The following is a 20,867-nucleotide window of genomic DNA, read 5'->3' on the forward strand; positions in this document are numbered from 1 at the left end:
GTTTGGAAGGGACTTAAAGGGATTTTTCAGGTATTTTTTTAGTTTTTTGGGGGGTTTTGGGGTTTTTTTGGGTTTTTTTGGAGTTTTTGGGGTGTCCTGAGGCCCACAGTGCGGCCCAGGACCCCCCTGCCCTGATTTCATCCTCAAGGTTGGAGAGAAAAAAGTGGGATTTTGGGAAAATTGGGGAATTTTAGGAAGTTTGGAAGGGATTTGGAGGGATTTTTTGGAGGTTTTTGGGGGTTTTTTTGGGTGTTTTTGGGAGTTTTTTGGGTTTATTTTGGGATTTTTTGGGGTGTCCTGAGGCCCACGGTGCGGCCTGGGACTCCCCCCGACTTCATCCTCAAGGTTTGGGGCAAAAAATGGGGAATTTGTGAAAATTAGAGAAGGTTTATGGGGTTTGGAAAGGACTTAAAGGGATTTTTCAGGTATTTTTTTAGGGATTTTTGGGTTTTTTGGGGTTTTTTTGGGGTTTTTGGAGTGTCCTGAGGCCCACGGTGCGGCCTGGGACCCCCCCCCCCCGACTTCATCCTCAAGGTTTGGGGGGAAAAAACAGAAATTTGGGAAAATTGGGGAAATTTATGGGGTTTTTTTGGGATTTTTAAAATTTTGGGTGGTTTTTTGGGGATTTTTTGGGGATTTTTTGAGATTTTTTGGAGTTTTTGGGATGTCCTGAGGCCCACGGTGCGGCCTGGGACCCCCCCCCCCCGACTTCATCCTCAAGGTTTGAGGGAAAAAGTGGGGAATTTGGGAAAATTGGGGAAATTTGTGGCAATTTGGGAAATTTTAGGGGGTTTGGAAGGGATTTAAAGGAAGATTTTTGGGGTTTTTTGGGGGGTTTTGTGGGCTGATTTTGGGGATTTTTTGGAACTGATTTTGGGATAATTTTGGGGATAATTTTGGGATAATTTTGAGATTTTTGGGTGTCCACGTGGTGATTGACAAACACCCCGTGAGGTTCTGATTTGGGGTTTTTTTGGGGGCTGATTTTGGGATAATTCTGGGTTTTTTTGGGGTAATTTTGGGGTTTTTTTGGGTTTCCAGGTGGTGATTGACAAACACCCCGTGAGGTTTTTCGTGCACAAACGGCCCCACGTGGATTTCTTCCTCGAGGTGGTGAGTGACCCCAAAACCCCCAAATCCACCTCAGATCCCTTCTGGAATTCCCAAAATTCCTAAATTTCCCCATTTTCCCCCCAGGTGAGCCAGTGGTACGAGCTGGTCGTGTTCACGGCCTCCATGGAGATTTACGGCTGCGCCGTGGCCGACAAGCTCGACAACAACCGCAGCATCCTCAACAGGAGATACTACAGACAGGTGAGACACAAACTGCACACCTGGGACAGGTGAGACACACCTGGGCACAGCTGGGCACACCTGGGACGGGTATGGGACAGACAGCACAGCTGGGCACACCTGGGACAGGTACAGGACACACCTGGGCAGGGCAGCTCGACAACAACCGCAGCATCCTCAACAGGAGATACTACAGACAGGTGAGACAGGAACTGCACACCTGAGACAGGTGAGACACACCTGGGCACAGCTGGGCACACCTGGGACGGGTATGGGACACACCTGGGACAGATGAGACAGGTATGGGACAGGTGAGACACACCTGGGACAGGTGAGACAGAGGTATGGGACAGGTGAGACACACCTGGGACAGGTATGGGACAGACAGCACACCTGGGACAGGTGAGACAGGTATGGGACACACCTGGGACAGGTATGGGACAGACAGCACACCTGGGACAGGTGAGACAGGTATGGGACACACCTGGGACAGGTATGGGACAGACAGCACACCTAGGACAGGTGAGACAGGTATGGGACAGGTGAGACACACCTGGGACAGATGAGACAGGTATAGGACACACCTGGGCACACCTGGGACAGGTATGGGACAGACAGCACACCTGGGACAGGTGAGACAGGTATGGGACACACCTGGGCAGGTGAGGTGGATGTGGTCAGTTGTGACCCTGGGCATGTCCCAGGTGTGCTGGGTGTGTCCCTGGGTGTGTCCCAAGTGTCCCTGGCTGTGTCCAGGTGTTCTGGAGGGGTGCCCAGGTGTGCTGGGTGTGTCCCCAGGGGTGTCCAGGTGTGCTGTGGCCATGCCCAGGTGTGGTGGGTGTGGCCCTGACCCTGCCCAGGTGTGCTGGGGCAGTGCCCAGGTGTGCCCAGGTGTTCTAGGGGGGTGCCCAGGTGTGTTGGGGCGGTGCCCAGGTGTGTTGGGTGTGTCCCTGGCTGTGCCCAGGTGTTCTGCAAGGGTGCCCAGGTGTGCTGGGTGTGTCCCTGCCTCTGCCCAGGTGTGCCCAGGTGTTCTGGGGGGGTGCCCAGGTGTGTTGGGGGTGTGCCCAGGTGTGTTGGGGTGGTGCCCAGGTGTGCTGGGTGTGTCCCTGGCTCTGCCCAGGTGTTCTGAGGGGGTGCCCAGATGTGTTGGGGTAGTGCCCAGGTGCACTGGGCGTGGCCCTGGCTGTGCCTGGGTGTGTTGGGGCAGTGCCCAGGTGTGTTGGGGCAGTGCCCAGGTGTGTTGGGGGTGTGCCCAGGTGTGTTGGGGCAGTGCCCAGGTGTGCTGGGGCGGTGCCCAGGTGTGTTGGGTGTGTCCTTGCCTCTGCCCAGGTGTGCCCAGGTGTTCTGGGTGTGTCCCTGCCTCTGCCCAGGTGTGCCCAGGTGTTCTGGGGGGGTGCCCAGGTGTGTTGGGGCAGTGCCCAGGTGTGCCCAAGTGTTCTGGGTATGTCCCTGCCTCTGCCCAGGTGTGCTCAGGTGTGTTGGGGCAGTGCCCAGGTGTGGTGGGTGTGTCCCTGGCTGTGCCCAGGTGTGGTGGGTGTGTCACTGGCGGTGCCAGGTGTTCTGGGGCTGTGCCCAGGTGTGCCCAGGTGCGGTGGGTGTGTCCCTGGCGGTGCCCAGGTGTGCTGGGGCAGTGCTCAGGTGTGTTGGGGCAGTGCCCAGGTGTGTTGAGGGTGTGCCCAGGTGTGTTGGGGGTGTGCCCAGGTGTGCTGGGGCAGTGCCCAGGTGTGTTGGGGCGGTGCCCAGGTGTGCCCAGGTGTGTTGGGGCGGTGCCCAGGTGTGTTGGGTGTGTCCCTGGCTCTGCCCAGGTGTGTTGGGGCAGTGCCCAGGTGCACTGGGCGTGGCCCTGGCTGTGCCCAGGTGTTTTGGGCTTGTCCCTGACCCCTCTCCCCCAGCACTGCACGCTGGAGCTGGGCAGTTACATCAAGGACCTGTCGGTGGTGCACAGTGACCTGTCCAGCATCGTCATCCTGGACAACTCCCCCGGGGCCTACAGGAGCCACCCAGGTACCCAAATATCCCAGAAAATATCCCAAAATATATCCCAAAAAATATCCTAAAATAGTCCTGAAATTATCCTAAAATATTCCAAAAATATCCCAAAAATATCCCCAAAATCCACCCCAGCATCGTCATCCTGGACAACTCCCCCGGGGCCTACAGGAGCCACCCAGGTACCTGAAACATCCAAAAATCACACCAAAAATATTCCACAAATCATCCCAAAAATATCCAGAAAATATCCCAAAATATTCCTGAAATTATCCAAAAAATATCCCAAAAATATCCCCAAAATCCACCCCAGCATCGTCATCCTGGACAACTCCCCCGGGGCCTACAGGAGCCACCCAGGTACTCAAAATATGCAAAAAAATATCCCAAAAAGATCCAAAAAATATCACAAAATATTCCTGAAATTATAAAAAAAAATCCCTAAATATTCCTGAAATTATCCAAAAAATATCCTGAAATATTCCCCCAAATCCACCCCAGCGTCGTCATCCTGGACAACTCCCCCAGGGCCTACAGGAGCCACCCAGGTACCTGAAACATCCAAAAAATATCCCAAAATTATCTCAAAATATTCCTGAAATTATCCAAAAAATACCCCAAAATTATTCCCAAAATATTCCCCTAAGAATTCCCAAAAATATCTCAAAATTATCCCAAAAATATCCCCAAAAATTCCCAAAATATTCCTGAGATTATCCCAAAATGATCCCAAAAAAATCCCCAAATTATCCCCAAAAATATTCCCCAGAATCCGCTCCAAATTCCCCCCCAGGACTCCCTGGGGACCCCCAAAAATGACCCCAAATCCCCTGGGGACCCCCAAAAACCCCCCCAAATCCCCAGGACCCCCCCAAAACCCCACAAAAATCCCCCCAGGACCCCCAAATCCCCCCAGAACTCCCCCAGGACCCCCAAAAATGTCCCAAATTTCCCTGGGACCCCCAAAAGCCCCCCAGGACCCCCCCAAAAAACCCCCCAAATTTTCCCCAGACAACGCCATCCCCATCAAGTCATGGTTCAGTGACCCCGGGGACACGGCCCTGCTCAACCTGCTGCCCATGCTGGACGCGCTCAGGTGCGGCTGGGGGGGTCTGGGGGGAATTTGGGGGGTCCTGGGGGGATTTGGGAGGTCCTGGAGGGGTTTGGGGGGGTCCTGGAAGGGTTTTGGGGGGGATTTGGGGGTCCTGGGGGGATTTGAAGGGGATTTGGGGGGTCCTGGAAGGGGTTTGGGGGGGGTTGAGGGGTCCTGGAAGGGTTTGGGGGGTCCTGGGGGGCATTTGGGGTGTCCTGGAAGGGTTTTGGGGGGCATTTGGGGGGTCCTTGGAGGGGTTTGGGGGGGATTTGAGGGGTTCTGGATGGGTTTGGGGGGTCCTGGAAGGGATTTGGGGGGGATTTGGGGGCTCCTGGATGGGTTTAGGGTGATTTGGGGGGTCCTGGGGGAAATTGGGGGAGTCCTGGGGGGATTTAGGGGGATTTGGGGGGGTCCTGGAAGGGTTTGGGGCAGTCTTGGAGGGTTCTGGAAGGGATTTAGGGGGGGTTGAGGGGTCCTGGAAGGGTTTTGAGGGGTCCTGGGGGGCATTTGGGGTGTCCTGGAAGGGGTTTGGGGGGGATTTGAGGGGTCCTGGAAGGGTTTTGGGGGGTCCTGGAAGGGTTTGAGGGGTCCTTGGAGGGGTTTGGGGGGGATTTGGGGGATCCTTGGAGGGGTTTGGGGAGGGTTGAGGGGTCCTGGAAGGGTTTGAGGGGTCCTAGGGGGATTTGTGGGGGTCCTTGGAGGGGTTTGGGGGGGATTTGAGGGGTTCTGGATGGGTTTGGGGGGTCCTGGAGGGGTTTGGGGGAGATTTGGGGGGTCCTGGGGGGAATTTGGGGGGGTCCTGGGGGGATTTTGGGGATCCTGGAGGGGTTTGGGGGGTCCTGGAGGGGTTTGAGGATGATTTTGGGGGGGTCCTGGAAGGGTTTGGGAGTGATTTGGGGGTTCTGCAGGGGATTTGGGGGAACTCAGAGGGGTCCTGCAGGGTTTGGGGAGGATTTGGGGGGGGTCCTGGGGGAATTTGGGGGGCCCTGGGGGGATTTGGGGGGGCCCTGGAGGGGTTTTAGGGGGATTTGGGGGGTCCTGGAAGAGTTTGGGGGGGATTTGGGGGGGTCCTGGGGGGGATTTGGGGGTCTGGGAGGGGATTTAGGGGGGCTCAGAGGAGTTTTGGGGGGTTTGAGGGTGATTTGGGGGGAGGTCCTGGAAGGATTTGGGGGGGTCCTGGAGGGGTTTAAGGGGGTTTGGGGAGGATTTGGGGGGTGGTCCTGGAAGGGTTTAGGGGGTCCTGCAGGGATTTGGGGGGGGTCTTGGGGGGATTTTGGGGATCCTGAAAGGTTTTAGTGGGGGAATTGGGGGGATCCAGGAAGGGTTTTGGGGGTCCTGGATGGATTTGGGGGGGGGTCTTGGAGGGGTTTGAGGGTGATTTGGGGGGTCCTGGAAGGGTTTGGAGGGTCCTGGAAGGTTTAGGGGGGATTTGGGGGGTCCTGGAAGATCCTGAAGTCCTTTTTGGGGTCCTAAAGGTCATTTTTGGGGATCCTGGGCAGAATTTTGGGGGTCCTGTATGGGATTTTGGGGATCCTGGAGGGGATTTAGGGGGTCCTAGAAGGGATTTTGGGGGGTCCTGGATGGGATTTTGGGGATCCTGGGGGGGATTTTGGGGGTCCTGGGGGGGTTTTGGGGATCCTGGATGGGATTTTGGGGGTCCTGGATGGGATTTTGGGGATCCTGGGGGAATTTTGGGGCACTTTAAACCATCCCTGCTGTTTTTTGGGGGGATTTCCCACCCAATTTTGGGGCCACCCCAGAAGATTTTGGGGTTTCCCCTTTGGACTCTCCCATTATCACTCCTCCCGGGGGGGGGGGTCTCACCACGTGTCCCCCTCCCCAAATTCAGGTTCACGGCCGACGTTCGCTCCGTGCTGAGCCGGAACCTTCACCAGCACCGCCTGTGGTGACCCCGGAGCCGCCGGGACCCCCCGGGACCCCCGGACGGGACCCCCGGACCCCCCTGGGGACAGCACGGGGACCGCCCCTCCCCCACCGCGCCAGCACCGGGGGGACCCCGGGACCCCCCCCCGGGCCGGACTCTGCGCCCCCTCCCCCTCGTTTTTTTGGGGGGGGTTGAATTTTGGGGGGAGGGGTCTCTGCCCCCCTCCACCCCCCCCCAACGTGCCTGAATTGGGGGCTTTTTGGGGGGGAGGGGCTTTTGGGGGCCGCCCCTCCCCCTCCCGGACAGACGGACACTTGGGAGCCCCCCCCCGTGTTTTTAAAAGCCCTTGGTCCCACTCGCGGCGTCTCTGTGGTTCCTGTGCCGCCCCCAGACCCATTCTGGGGGGTCTTTGTGCCGCCCCCAGACCCATTTGGGGGGGGGCTCTTTGCGCCGTGCCCCCCCCGTTTTCATCCCACAATGGTTCCGTCCACCTCAGCGCTGACTCCGCCCCTTTTTCTCTGACCACGCCTCCGCTCCAGCCGCGCCTGTCACGTGGCCGAGTGACGTCATCACGCACGGCCTGGTTATTTCGCGCCTTCCGCCGTTACCGGGACCCTTCCCCGGTTACCGGGACCCCCCGAGCCCTCCCGGCACCGCCGTTAACGGGGGCCGGGGAAGGTTTTGCGCTGTTTCCGTGCGGAATCGCGGCGGGCAGCGCGGTCCTTGCGCCGTTTCCGTAGCGCTGAGGGCAATGGTGGGGTCCTTACGCCACTTGCGTAGCGCTGAGGGCAATTGCGGAGTGTTTACGCAAGTTACGTAGCACTGACGGCAGTGGCGGCGTTTTAACGCTATTTGCGTGGCGCTCCGCCATTGCCGTAACCTGAGCCCGTTCACGTAGCGCCGTGGGCAGCGGCGCGGGCCCTACGACGGACCGGGAGGAAACTGGGATAAACTGGGGGGGGAACTGGGCTAAACTGGGAAATTCTATGAAGGAATTGGGACTCGTCTTTTCCCATTGCGCATGCGCAATTCCGTAAGCGCCCGCCCCTTAAAGCATTGACCAATCAGAGCTCAGGTCTCGCGTCCCGCCCTTTAAAGCTCCGCCCTTTTAGCACATTTCCCAATCACAGCTCTGCATCAAAGCCCCTCCTCCTTAAGGTCCCGCCCACCAGGAGCGTTGTCCAATCAGGATCCGTTTTGTTTAAGCCCCGCCCCTTACATATCCGCGCATGCCCCGTGAGGGCCCCAAGATGGCGGCGGCGGCGCCGGGAGGCGGTGGCTCCTGCGGGGGAGGGGCGGGGGCCGGCGGGGGTCCCGGGAGCACCGGGAACGGCACCGGGAGCGCCGGGAACAACGGCGGCATGGAGGTGGATGGGGCAGGTAGCGGCGGGAGCAGCGGGAATGGCGGGGGGATTAACGGGAATGGCACCGGGATGGGGCAGATCGTGAGGGGAAAAAATCTGAGGGGAGCTCCAAAACCACCGGGAATGGCCTCGGGAGTAACGGAGCGATGGGGCAGGGAACGGCGGGAGCAGCGGGAATGGCACCGGGAATGGGGCAAATCGTGAGGAGAAAAAACCTGAGGGGAGCCCCAAAACCACCAGGTATGGCCTCGGGAATAACAGGAACGGCACCAGGAATAACGGGAATGGCCTCTGGATGGTCAGATCGTGAGGGGAAAACATCTGAGGGGAGCTCCAAAACCACTGGGAATGGCCTCGGGTATAGCGGGAACGGCACCGGGATGGGGCGAATCGTGAGAGGAAAAAACGTGAGGGGAGCCCCAGAACCACAGGGAATAACGGGAATGACACAGAGATGGGCAAATCGTGAGGGGAAAAAATCTGAGGCGAGTCCCAAAACCATCGGGAATGGCCTCGGGATGGGCGGATCGTGAGGGGGAAAAATCTGAGGGGAGCCCCAAAGCCCCCAGGAATGGCCCCAAATCCCCCAGAATTCCCCCAAATCCCCGTAATTCCCCCCAAAATCCCGGATTTCCCCGGTTTTGGCAGGCGTGGCGCAGGTGATGGCCGGAGGAGTGACCGGCAGCGTGTCCGTGGCCCTGCACCCCCTGGTCATCCTCAACATCTCCGACCACTGGATCCGCCTGCGCTCCCAGGAGGGCCGAAACGGGCAGGGTGAGGGGAAAATCCCTAAAAATGTTCCCTAAAATATCCCTCAAAAACATTTCCTTAAATATTTTCCAAATGTATTTCCCAAGAATTTCCAAATGGGCCCCGAATTCCACACCGGGAACATTGAAACCTTTCCTAAATCCCCGAAACTTTTACTTAAATCTCTTTTGGGGTCTCCCCAGGATGCCTCAAATTCCCTCAGGATTCCCCAAAACCCTTCCAGGATCCCCCAAACTCCTCCAGGATCTTCCAAAACCCTTCCAGGACCCCCCCAAAACCATTCTGGGGCCCGCCCCAGACCCCTCCAGGACCCTCCAAACAGCTCCAGAATCTTTCAGGACTTTTCCAGGACCCTCCAAACCTCTCCAGGATCTTCCAAAACCCTTCCAGGACCCTCCAAACCCTTCAGGATTCTCCAAGCCCTTCCAGTACCCCCTAAAACCCTTCCAGGATTCCCCAGAACTTCTCCAGAATCTTCTCAATCCTTCCAGAACCTCCCAAAACTCCTCCAGGAGCCTCCCAAACCCTTCCAGGATCCTCTAAACCTTTCCAGGATTCTCCAAAACCCTTTCAGGAACTTTCCAAAACACTCAGGATCCGCCAAAACTTCTCCAGGACCTCCCAAAACATCCTCAGGACCCCCCCAAACCCCTCCAGGATCTTCCAAAACCATTCCAGGACCCCCCGAAACCATTCTGGGACCCCCCCAAACCCTTCAAGATCTTCCAAAACCCCTCCAGGATCTTCCAAAATCCCTTCAGGAACTTTCCAAAATTCTCAGGATCCCCCAAAACTTCCCCAGAGCCCCCCAAAACTTCTGCAGGACCCCCCCAAACCACTCCAGGATCTTCCAAAAACCTTCTAGGACCCCCCAAAACCATTCTGGGACCCCCCCCAAACCCCTCCAGGACCCTCCAAACACCTCCAGGACCTTTCCAAAACTCTTCTAGGACCCCCCAGAACCTCTTCAGGACCCCCAAAACACCCCCAGGACCTCCCCAAACCACTCTAGGATCTTCCAAAACCCTTCCAGGACCCTCCAAAACCCTTCAAGAGCCTCCCAGAACCCTTCCAGGACCCTCTAAACCCCTCCAGGATCTTCCAAAACCCTTCCAGGACCTCCCAAATTCCTCCAACTCCCCCTCTAAATCCCTTCAGTACCCCCCAAACCCTTCCAGAATCTTCCAAAAACCTTCTAGGACCACCCAGAACTTCTCCAGGACCCTCAAAACACCCTCAGGACCCCCCCAAACCCCTCCAAGATCTTCCAAAACCCTTCCAGAATCTTCCAAAAACCTTCTAGGATCCCCCAAAACTTCTCCAGGACCCCCTAAAACCCCTTCAGGATTCCCCCAAACCCCTCCAGGACCTTTCCAAAACACTCAGGATCCCCCCAAACCCCCCCAGGACCCCCCAAACCCCCTCAGGACCCCCTCAGGACCCCCAAAACACCTCCAGGACCCCCCCCAAATCCCCCACCCCCCCATTTTTTCAGTGATTGGGGCTCTGATCGGGCGCCAGGAGGGCCGGAACATCGAGGTGATGAATTCCTTCGAGCTGCTGGCCCACGGCTCGGGGGGACACGTGCTCATCGACAAGGAGTACTACTACACCAAGGAGGAGCAGTGTGAGCTGAGTTGGGGTGCCAGGAAAAATTCTGGGGGGGTTTGGGGGTCCCAGAAAAAATTCTGGGGGGTTTTGGGGGTCCCAGAAAAAATTCTGGGGGGTTTTGGGGGTCCCAGGGAAAATTCTGGGGGGGTTTGAGTAGATTTTGGGGGGTTTTGAGGGGATTTTGGGGGCATTTGAGGTGATTTTTGGGGGGTTTGGGACTTGGGGAGACATGGTCATCAACAAGGAGTACTGCTGCACCAAGGAGGAGCAGTGTGAGCTGAATTTGGGGGGATTTTGGGGGTCTCAGGAAAATTTTGGGGGGTTTGAGTAGATTTTGGGGGGTTGTGAGTAGATTTTGGGGGGATTTGAGGTGATTTTTGGGGGGTTGTGAGGGGATTTTGGGGTTCAGAGGACACATGCTCATCAACAAGGAGTACTGCTACACCAAGGAGGAGCAGTGTGAGCTGTGTTTGGGGGTGCCAGGAAAAATTCTGGGGGGTTTGAGTAGATTTTGGGGGAATTTGAGGGGATTTTGGGGGGATTTTGAGGTGATTTTTGGGGGGATTTGAGGGGATTTTGGGGTTCAGGGGGACAAATGTGCATGGAAAAGGAGTGCTACTACACCAAGGAGGAGCAGTGTGAGCTGAATTTGGGGGGATTTTGGGGGTCCCAGGAAAAATTCTGGGGGGGTTTGAGTGGATTTTGGGGGTTGTGAGTAGATTTTGGGGGGATTTGAGGGGATTTTGGGGGGATTTGAGGTGGATTTTTGGGGATTTTGGGGCTCAGGGGACATGTGCTCATGGACAAGGAGTACTGCTACACCAAGGAGGAGCAGTGTGAGCTGAATTTGGGGGAATTTTGGGGGTCTCAGGAAAAATTTAGGGAGATTTGAAGGGACTTGAGTGGATTTTGGGGAATTTTGAATGAGATCTTGGGGGGTTTTGAAGGGATTTTGGGGGATTTTGAGGGAATTTAAGAGAATTTGGGGGTTCCAGAGTCCCTAATCCTGATTTTTTTCCCCCAAAAAGTCAAGCAGGTGTTCAAGGACCTGGAGTTTTTGGGGTGGTACACGACAGGGGGACCCCCTGAGCCCGCTGACATCCACGTGCACAAACAGGTCAGGGGGAAATTTGGGAATTTGGGGATTTTTTTGGGAATTTTGGGATTTTTTTGGGATTTTTTTGGGAAATTTTTGAGATTTTTTTTGTATTTTTTAAAGATTTTTTAGGGAATTTTTTTTTATTTTTTTGAGATTTTTTTGGGGATTTTTGGGGATTTTTTTTTTATTTTTTGAGAATTTTAAAAGATATTTTGGAGATTTTTTTGAGACTTTTTTGGGGAATTTTTTGAAATTTTTTTTATTTTTTGAGATTTTTGGGTAATTTTTTTGTAGTTTTTGAAAATTTTTAAAGATTTTTTTGGGGAATTTTTTGAGATTTTTGGGGGAATTTTTTGAGATTTTTTGGGGAATTTTTTAGGATTTTTGGGGGGGATTTTTTTGTATTTTTTGAGAATTTTTGAAGATTTTTTGGGGAAATTTTTGAAAATTTTTTGAGGTTTTTTGGGAATTTTGGGGGATATTTAGGGGATTTTTTTGCAATTTTTTTGGGAAAATTTTTGGGAATTTCTTGGGAATTTTTAGGGAATTTTGGGGGGGAATTGTTTTGAAATTTTTATTTTTAGGGGATTTTTAAAAATATTTGGGAATTTTTTGAAATGTTTTTTACTTTTTTTGAGAATGTCTTGAGATATTTTTGAGGCGTTTTGTGGAATTTTTTTGGAATTTCTGGGAATTTTGGGGAATTTATTTGGCATTTTTTGACTGTTTTTTGGGGAATTTTTTTAGAATTTCTTGAGGTTTTTTGGGAATTTTGGGGGATTTTTTTGGGGAATTTCTTGGGATTTGTTTTTGGATTTGTTGGGGATTTTTTGAGATTTTTTAAAATTTTTTGCAAAATTTTTTGAGATTTTTTTTTTAGCTTTTCTTGGGAATTTTGGGGGATGTTTTGGGGATTTTTTTGGGAAATTTTTGGGGATTTTTGGGGGGATTTTTGGGAATTTTTAAGGATTTTTTTTATTGGGAATTTTTTGAGATTTTTTGGGGAATTTTTGGGGATCTTTTTGGGAAATTTTTGAGATTTTTTTTTAATTTGTTGGAATTTTTTTGGTTTTTTTGTATTTTTTGGTGAATTTTTGAGACCTCTCAGAGAAATTTTGGGGCTCCCTACCCCACATTTGGAATTTTTTAAAAATTCCCCCCCACCCTAAACAAAACTTCCCCAATTCCCAGGAACATTTTAACAACCCCCCATAAAACCTGAACCCACTTTGGGATTTTTTTTGGGAATTCCTGACCCCAAAATTCGGATTTTTCCCCCCCAGGTGTGTGAGATCATCGAGAGCCCCCTGTTCCTGAAGCTCAACCCCATGACCAAGCACACTGACGTGAGTTTTGGGTTTAAAAACCCCAAATTTGGGTCAAACCCCAATTCTGCAGAGAAATCCCAAATTTTTGGGGTTTTTCTGAGATTTGGGATCCCCAAATTTGGGGCTGACCCCTCCTGTCCCCTCCCCTCCCCCCCAGCTCCCCGTCAGCGTCTTCGAGTCCGTGATCGACATCATCAACGGGGAGGTGGGTCTGGAGTTGGGGGAATTTGGGATTTTTTGGGGGTTTTGGGTTTTTTTGGGGGAGTTTGGGGATTTTTGAGGGGAAATTTGGGGTTTTTGGAGCGAAATTTGGGGGGTTTGGGGCGAAATTTGGGATTTTTTTGGGGTTTTTTTTTGGGGGGTTTAGGGTTTTTAGGGGGAAATTTGGGGCTTTTGGGGGAAATTTGGGGTTTTTGGGGGGAAATTTGGGATTTTTGGGTTTTTTTGGGGAGTTTAAGGATTTTTGGGGGGAAGTTTGAGGGATTTTGAGGGTGAATTTGGGGTTTTTGGGGGGGAATTTGGGGTTTTTGGGGGGGAATTTGAGGTTTTTGGGGGGATTTTGAGGAGATTTTTGAGGGGAATTTGGGATTTTTGGGTTTTTTTGGGGATTTTTGAGGGGAAATTCGGGGTTTTTGGGGGGAAATTTGGGATTTTTGGGGGGTGTTTTGGGGATTTTTGGGGGGAAATTTGAGGGGAAATTTGGGATTTTTGGGGAGGTTTGGGGATTTTGGGGGGGAATTTGGGGTTTTTGGGGGGGAATTTGGGGTTTTTAGGGGGATTTTGAGGGGAAATTTGGGGTTTTTTAGGGGTTTTGAGGAGATTTTTGGGGGGAATTTTGGATTTTTGGGTTTTTTTTGGGGGATTTTTGGGGGAAATTTGAGGGATTTTGAGGGGGAAATTTGGGGGTTTTGAGGGGAAATTTGGGATTTTTGGGGGCTTTTGGGGGGGGTTTGGGGATTTTGGGGGGAATTTGGGGTTGTTGGGAATTTGGGATTTTTTGGGGGAAATTTGAGGGATTTTGAGGGGAAATTTGGGGAGTTTTGAGGAGATTTTTGAAGGGAAATTTGGGATTTTTGGGGGGTTTTGGGATTTTTGAGGGGGAATTTGGGGGTTTTTGGTGTTTTTTTGGGGGGTTGGGGATTTTTGGGGGGAATTTGAGGGATTTTGGAGCGAAATTTGAGGGGTTTGGGGGGAAATTGGGGGTTTTTTGGGGGTTTTGTGGAGATTTTTGAGGGGAAATTTGGGATTTTTGGGGGAAATTTGAGGGGAAATTTGGGATTTTGGGGGGGAAATTTGGGGGAATTTGGGATTTTGGGGTTTCTTTGGGGATTTTTGGGGGAAATTTGAGGGATTTTGAGGGGAAATTTGGGGTGAACTTTGGGGGATTTTGGGGCTGGTCTTGGGGTGAATTTTGGGTGATTTTTGGAGTGATTTTGGGGTGATTTGGGGGTGATTTTGGGGCTGTTTTGGGACGATTTTCAGTGAATGTTGAGGTGATTTTGGGTTTTTTTTTTGGGTGATTCTGGGTGAGTTTTGGGTGGATTTTGGGGCTGGATTTGGGATTATTTTGGGATGAATTTGGATGATTTCTCTCCAGGCCACCATGCTGTTTGCTGAGCTCCCCCACACCTGAACAGTATTTATAGCATATTTTCTGGGTGATTTGGATTATTTTGGATTATTTTGGATTATTTATGATTATTTCTCCAGGCCACGATGCTGTTTGCTGAGCTCCCCCATACCCTGGGCAGTATTTATAGGATATTTTTTTGATTATTTTGGATTATTTTGGATTATTTTGGATTATTTTTCTCTCTCCCAAGGCCACCATGCTGTTTGCTGAGCTCCCCTACACTTTGGGCACTATTTATAGGATATTTTTTGGGATGATTTGGATTATTTTGGATTATTTTGGATTATTTTGGATTATTTTTGTCCCTTCCAGGCCACCATGCTGTTTGCTGAGCTCCCCCACACCTTGAGCAGTATTTATAGAATATTTTTTTGATTATTTGGTTTATTTTGGATTATTTTTGTTTTTCCCAAGGCCACCATGCTGTTTGCTGAGCTGCCCTACACCCTGGGCAGTATTTATAGGATATTTTTTTGATTATTTTGCATTATTTTGCATTATTTTGGATGATTTTTGTCCCTTTTAGGCCACCATGCTGTTTGCTGAGCTCCCCCACACCCTGGGCACTATTTATAGAATATTTTTTTGATTATTTGGATTATTTTGGATTATTTTTGTCCCTTTTAGGCCACCATGCTGTTTGCTGAGCTCCCCCACACCCTGGGCACTATTTATAGGATATTTTTTGGATTATTTTGGTTTATTTTGGATTATTTCTCCAGGCCACCATGCTGTTTGCTGAGCTGCCCTACACTTTGGGCAGCATTTATAGGATATTTTTTGGATTATTTTGGATTATTTTGTATTATTTTTATTTCTCCAGGCCACCATGCTGTTTGCTGAGCTCCCCTACACCTTGGGCACTATTTATAGGATATTTTCTGGGTGATTTTGGATTATTTTGGATTATTTTGGATGATTTCTGTCCCTTTCAGGCCACCATGCTGTTTGCTGAGCTCCCCTACACTTTGGCCACCGAGGAGGCCGAGAGGATCGGGGTGGATCACGTGGCCAGGATGACAGCGACGGGGGGAGGGGAGAACAGCACAGGTGGGACCCCAAATCATCACAATTCACCCCAAAATTCACCCACAAAATCCAACCCTAAACTGGGAACCCCAAACAGCGACGGGGGGAGGGGAGAACAGCACAGGTGGGACCTGAAATCATCACAATTCACCCCAAAATTCACCCCAAAATTCACCCCAAACTGGGAACCTCAAACAGCAACAGGGGGAGGGGAGAACAGCACAGGTGAGACCCCAAATCATCACAATTCACCCCAAAATTCACCCCAAAATTCACCCCAAAATTCACCCCAAATCAGACAGCGACGGGGGGAGGGGAGAACAGCACAGGTGGGACCCAAAATCATCATAATTCACCCCAAAATCCTCAAAATCCTCACAGTTCACCCCAAAATCCACCCCAAAATCCAGGGATTTCACCCCAAAATTCACCCCAAAATCATCACAATTCACCCCAAAATTCACCCACAAAATCCAACCCTAAACTGGGAACCCCAAACTGTGACAGGGGGAGGGGAGAACAGCACAGGTGAGACCTGAAATCATCATAATCCACCCCAAAATCCAACCCCAAAATCATCACATTTCACCTCAAAATCCTGGGAATTCACCCCAAAATCATCACATTTCACTCCAAAATCTGGGAATTCGCCTCAAAATCCAACCCCAAAATCCTCACATTTCATCCCAAATCCAACCCCAAAAACATCACAATTCACCCCAAAATTCACCCCAAAATCCAAACCTAAATCCTGGGAATTCACCCCAAAATCCATCCCAAAATCATCACATTTCACCCCAAAATCCAACCCCAAAATCCAGGGAATTCACCCCAAAATCCTCACAATTCACCCCAAATTCACCCCCAAAATCATCACAATCCACCCCAAACTCCAACCCCAAAACGAGAAAAAAATCCCCAGAGTCTGTGTTAGAAAAATCCAAAATTTGGGTGGGAAAAACCCCAAACTCTGCCCCCAAAACCCCAAAATTCCACCCCAAAAACTCCACTGAAAAAAACCAAAACTCCAGTGAAAAAAAAAAAAACCAGTTTTGGGGTTTTTGGGGGGCAGAAATTGAGCATTTTTTGTGGGGTTTGGGGTTTTTTTGGGGAGTTTTTTTGTTATTTTTTTATTTCTGTGAAATTTTTTTGGGTCCCATTTTGGCCAAACTCCAACCCCATCCCCAGGGGGGGTTTTGGGGGTCGATTTTTGGGTTTTTTTCCATCCCCAAACCCCAGAAAAGTTCCCCAAAATGTCCCAAATTGTCCCCAAAAGTGGCAGAGCACCTGATCGCCCAGCACAGCGCCATCAAGATGCTGCACAGCCGCGTGCGCCTCATCCTGGAGTACGTCAGGGCGGCTGAGAACGGTGAGAAATGGGGAGAAAACAAAAAAAAACAAAATTTGGGGTTTTTCTGACACCCTGGGGGGGTCCAGGGGGGCTGGGATTTATTTGGGAATTTTTTAGGATTTTTTAGGATTTTTTTTAGGATTTTTTTTAGGATTTTTTTTTTTTTTTTGATTTTTTTAGGATTTTTTTTGGATTTTTTTAGGATTTTTTTTTAATTTTTTTTATTTTTTTAGGATTGTTTTAGGGATTTTTTTGGATTTTTTTTTATTTTTTTAGGATTTTTTTAGAATTTTTTAGGGTTTTTTTTTTTTATTTTTAAAGGATTATTTTAGGGATTTTTTTTTATTTTTTTAGGATTTTTTTAGGATTTTTTTTGGATTTTTTTAGGATTTTTTAGGATTTTTTTAAGATTTTTTTTTTTTTTAGGATTTTTTTAGGATTTTTTTGGATTTTTTTAGGAGTTTTTTTTAATTTTTTTAGGATTTTTTTAGGGTTTTTTTTGGATTTTTTAAGGATTTTTTTAGGATTTTTTTAGGATTTTTTAGGATTTTTTTAGGATTTTTTCCTGAATTTTTTGGGGGGTTTTAGTGATTTTTTTCTGTGTTTATGGGATTTTTTTCTCATTTTTTTAAATATATTTCAAGGTTTTTTTCCCAAATTTGGGATTTTCCCAAACCCTGGTGGGGTTCCAGAGGGGCTGGGATTTATTTGGGATTTTTCCTGAATTTTTTGAGGGGTTTTATTGACTTTTAGAGGGGATTTTTTACAGATTTTGGAATTTTTTTTCTAAATTTTTAGAGTTTATTTTTCCAAATTTGGGGTTTTCTGAGACCCTGAGAGGGTCCAGAGGGGCTGGGATTTATTTGGGATTTTTTAGGATTTTTTTTGTATTTTTTTAGCATTTTTTAGGAATTTTTTTAGGATTTTTTTTAGGATTTTCTTAGGATTTTTTTGGATTTTTTTAGGATTTTTTTAGGGATTTTTCTGGATTTTTCTGGATTTTTTTAAGGATTTTTTTTTTTATTTTTTTAGGATTTTTTTAGGATTTTTTTAGGGATTTTTTTTAGGATTTTTTTAGGGATTTTTTAGGATTTTTTAGGATTTTTTTTGGATTTTTTTAGGATTTTTTTAGGGATTTTTTTGGATTTTTTTAGGATTTTTTCCTGAATTTTTTGGGGGGTTTTAGTGATTTTTTTCTGTGTTTATGGGATTTTTTTCTCATTTTTTTAAATATATTTCAAGTTTTTTTTCCTAAATTTGGGGTTTTCTGACACCCTGGGAGGGTCCAGGGGGGCTGGGATTTATTTGGGATTTTTTTAGGATTTTTTAGGATTTTTATATTATTTTTTTGAGGGGTTTTATTGACTTTTAGAGGGGATTTTTTACAGATTTTGGAATTTTTTTTCTAAATTTTTAGTGTTTTTTTCCCAAATTTGGGATTTTCTGAGACCCTGGGGGGCTCCAGAGGGGCTGGGATTTATTTGGGATTTTTTTAGGATTTTTTTGAGGTGGCTTTAGGGAGTTTTGGGAGGATTTTTTGCAGATTTCAGGGTTTTTTTTCTAAATTTTTAGAGTTTATTTTCCCAAATTTGGGGTTTTCTGAGACCCTGGGGGACTCCAGAGGGGCTGGGAGGGGGCTGGGATTTGGGGGGATTTTTTCCTGAATTTTTGGGGGAGTTTTGGGGTTTTTTGGGGTGGATTTTGTGGTTTTTGGGGTCCCTGGTGCGTTCTGAGGTTCCCCTGAACCCGAATTTTGTTTTTGTGGCCCCGATTCAGGGGAGGTTCCGTTCAACCACGAGATCCTGCGGGAGGCCTGCGCGCTCTGCCACTGCCTGCCCGTGCTGAGCACAGAGAAATTCAAAACTGACTTTTATGATGTGAGTAAAAAACCTAAAATAATCCTAAATAATCTTAAATAATCCAAAATATCCCCCAGCCCCTGCGCTCTGCCACTGCCTGCCCGTGCTCAGCACGGAGAAATTCAAAACTGATTTCTATGATGTGAGTAAAAAACCTAAAATAATCATAAATAATTCTAAATATCCCAAAATATCCCCCTGTGCCACTGCCTGCCCGTGCTGAGCACGGAGAAATTCAAAACTGACTTCTATGATGTGAGTAAAGAACCCAAAACAACCCAAAATAATCCTAAATAATCTTAAATAATCCAAAATATCCCAAAATATCCCCCTGTGCCACTGCCTGCCCGTGCTCAGCACGGAGAAATTCAAAACTGACTTCTATGATGAGAGTACAGAACACAAAATAATCCTAAATAATCCTAAATAATCCTAAATCCTTCCCAAAATATTCTAAAATAATTCAAAATAATCCAAAATCCCCCCCAGCCCCTGCTCTGTGCCACTGCCTGCCCGTGCTGAGCACGGACAAATTCAAAACTGACTTCTATGATGTGAGTACAGAACCCAAAATAATCCAAAATAATCCTAAATAATCCAAAATCCAACCCAAAATATTCTAAAATAATTCAAAATAATACAAAATCCCACCCAAAGTATTCTAAAATAATTTAAAATAATCCAAAATACACCGAAATCCCACCCAAAATAATCCAAAATCCACCCCAGCCCCTGCCCTGTGCCACTGCCTGCCCGTGCTGAGCACTGAGAAATTCAAAACTGATTTCTATGATGTGAGTAAAGAACCCAAAATAAACCAAAATAATCCTAAATATCCCAAAATCCACCCCAAAATCCATCCCAGCCCCTGCCCTGTGCCACTGCCTGCCCGTGCTCAGCACGGAGAAATTCAAAACTGATTTCTATGATGTGAGTAAAGAACCCAAAATAATCCAAAATAATCCTAAATAATCCAAAATCCAACCCAAAATATTCTAAAATAAATCAAAATAATCCAACATACTTCAAAATCCCACCCAAAATGTCCCAAAATCCTCAGAAATCCAACCAACTCCACCCAAAATTCCCTAAAATCACCTGTATCCAACAAAATCCACCCAAAATTCACCCAAAATCCTCCCAACAACACCCAAACCACCCCAAAATTACCCAAATTCACCCAAAATCCACCCTAAATCCCCCAAAATCCCACCCAAACCCACCCAAAATCACCAGAAATTCACCCAAACCTCCCAAAAACTCCCAGATTTTCCCTAAAACCTCCCAGATCTTTCCCCAAAATTCCTTTTTTTCCCCCCAAAACTCCTAAAAATTCCCCAATTTCCCCCAAAACCTCCCCAGTTTTTCCCTAAAACCTCTCAGATTTCCCCCAAAATTCCCGTTTTTTTCCCAAAAACTCCTAAGAACTCCCAAATTTCCCCAAAAAACTCCCCAATTTCCCCCCAAACCTCCCACATTTTTCCCAAAATTCCCATTTTCCCCCCAAAACCTCCCAGATTTTACCAAAACCCCCCAGATTTTTAAGGAACACCCCCCCAAAATTCTGAATTTCCCGTTTTTTTCCCCATTTTTTCCTGATTTCCCCCAGCAATGCAACGACGTGGGGCTCATGGCCTACCTGGGCACCATCACCAAGACCTGCAACACCATGAACCAGTTTGTGAACAAATTCAACGTGCTCTACGACCGCCAGGGCATCGGCCGCCGCATGAGGGGGCTGTTCTTCTGAAAACCATCCAAAATAACCCAAAAACATCCTAATAATGGGGTAAAACCACCCAAAAACCATCCTAAATCATCCAAAAATGGGATAAAACCCACCCAGAAATGGGATAGAAACCAGTTTGTGAACAAATTCAACGTGCTCTACGACCGCCAGGGCATCGGGCGGCGCATGAGGGGGCTGTTCTTCTGAGAAACACCCAAAAATATCCCAAAAACATCCCAAAAACATCCTAATAATGGGGTAAAACCCACCCAAAAACCATCCTAAATCATCCAAAAATGGGATAAAACCCAATTCCTGATGTACAAATTCAACGTGCTGTACGACTGCCAGGGCATCGGGCGCCGCATGAGAGGGCTCTTCTTCTAAAAGCCATCCAAAAATATCCCAAAAACATCCCAAAAATATCCTAAACCCACCCTAAATCATCCAAAAATGGGATAAAACCCACCCAGAAATGGGATAACACCCAGTTTGTGAACAAATTCAACGTGCTCTACGACCGCCAGGGCATCGGGCGGCGCATGAGGGGGCTCTTCTTCTGAAAATAACCCAAAAACTGCCCAAAAACATCCAAAACCCACCCAAAAACCACCCTAAATCATCCAGAAATGGGATAAAACCACCCAAAATCACCCCAAAACCACCCAAAAACCACCCAAAAACATTAAAAAATGGGATAAAAACACCCAAAAATGGGATAAGAAACCACCCAAAATCACCCAAAAATGGGCCAAAAATTGGGCTAAAAATGGGGTTAAAACTGCCCTAAAATGGGCCAAAAGCATCCAAAAATTGGGCTGAAAATGGGCCCA

The 20,867-nt window shown here is 48.6% G+C and overlaps 2 protein-coding genes across 3 annotated transcripts; both read left to right on the forward strand.

The window, feature by feature from the left end:
* Window positions 1-291: 291 nt before the first annotated feature.
* On the forward strand, window positions 292-6,755 carry LOC117011387 (CTD nuclear envelope phosphatase 1-like; the record flags this gene model as incomplete). Its single annotated transcript, XM_033086743.1, has 6 exons — window positions 292-345; window positions 1,042-1,113; window positions 1,198-1,314; window positions 3,186-3,297; window positions 4,294-4,378; window positions 6,225-6,755. Coding segments are annotated over 6 exons (501 nt in total), but the record flags the coding sequence as incomplete, so codon positions are not given.
* Window positions 6,756-7,551: 796 nt separating this feature from the next.
* COPS6 (COP9 signalosome subunit 6) lies at window positions 7,552-20,732 on the forward strand. Of its 2 annotated transcripts, XM_033086747.2 has the most exons (11): window positions 7,552-7,640; window positions 8,273-8,398; window positions 9,891-10,022; window positions 11,035-11,123; window positions 12,389-12,451; window positions 12,591-12,638; window positions 15,002-15,116; window positions 16,372-16,464; window positions 18,223-18,323; window positions 19,915-20,067; window positions 20,254-20,732. In XM_033086747.2, exons 1-10 carry the CDS (start codon window positions 7,622-7,624, stop codon window positions 20,053-20,055), a joined length of 927 nt encoding a protein of 308 aa, XP_032942638.1. In that variant the 5' UTR covers window positions 7,552-7,621; the 3' UTR covers window positions 20,056-20,067; window positions 20,254-20,732. The 2 variants fall into 2 exon arrangements, with proteins under 2 accessions (XP_032942638.1, XP_032942637.1); XM_033086746.2 differs by lacking the exon at window positions 20,254-20,732 and having other exon boundaries at window positions 19,915-20,239.
* Window positions 20,733-20,867: the final 135 nt, after the last annotated feature.

Source organism: Catharus ustulatus, unplaced genomic scaffold (assembly GCF_009819885.2).
Source record: "Catharus ustulatus isolate bCatUst1 unplaced genomic scaffold, bCatUst1.pri.v2 scaffold_129_arrow_ctg1, whole genome shotgun sequence".
NCBI classification, from domain to species: domain Eukaryota; kingdom Metazoa; phylum Chordata; class Aves; order Passeriformes; family Turdidae; genus Catharus; species Catharus ustulatus.

What these genes read in the sequence shown, in the direction of transcription:
- COPS6 (XM_033086747.2), top strand. An exon ending in CTACACCAAGGAGGAGCAGT is followed by an intron (nt 10,023 to 11,034) that starts GTGAGCTGAGTT and finishes TCCCCCAAAAAG; the next exon opens with TCAAGCAGGTGTTCAAGGAC. An exon ending in GGGAGGGGAGAACAGCACAG is followed by an intron (nt 15,117 to 16,371) that starts GTGGGACCCCAA and finishes TGTCCCCAAAAG; the next exon opens with TGGCAGAGCACCTGATCGCC.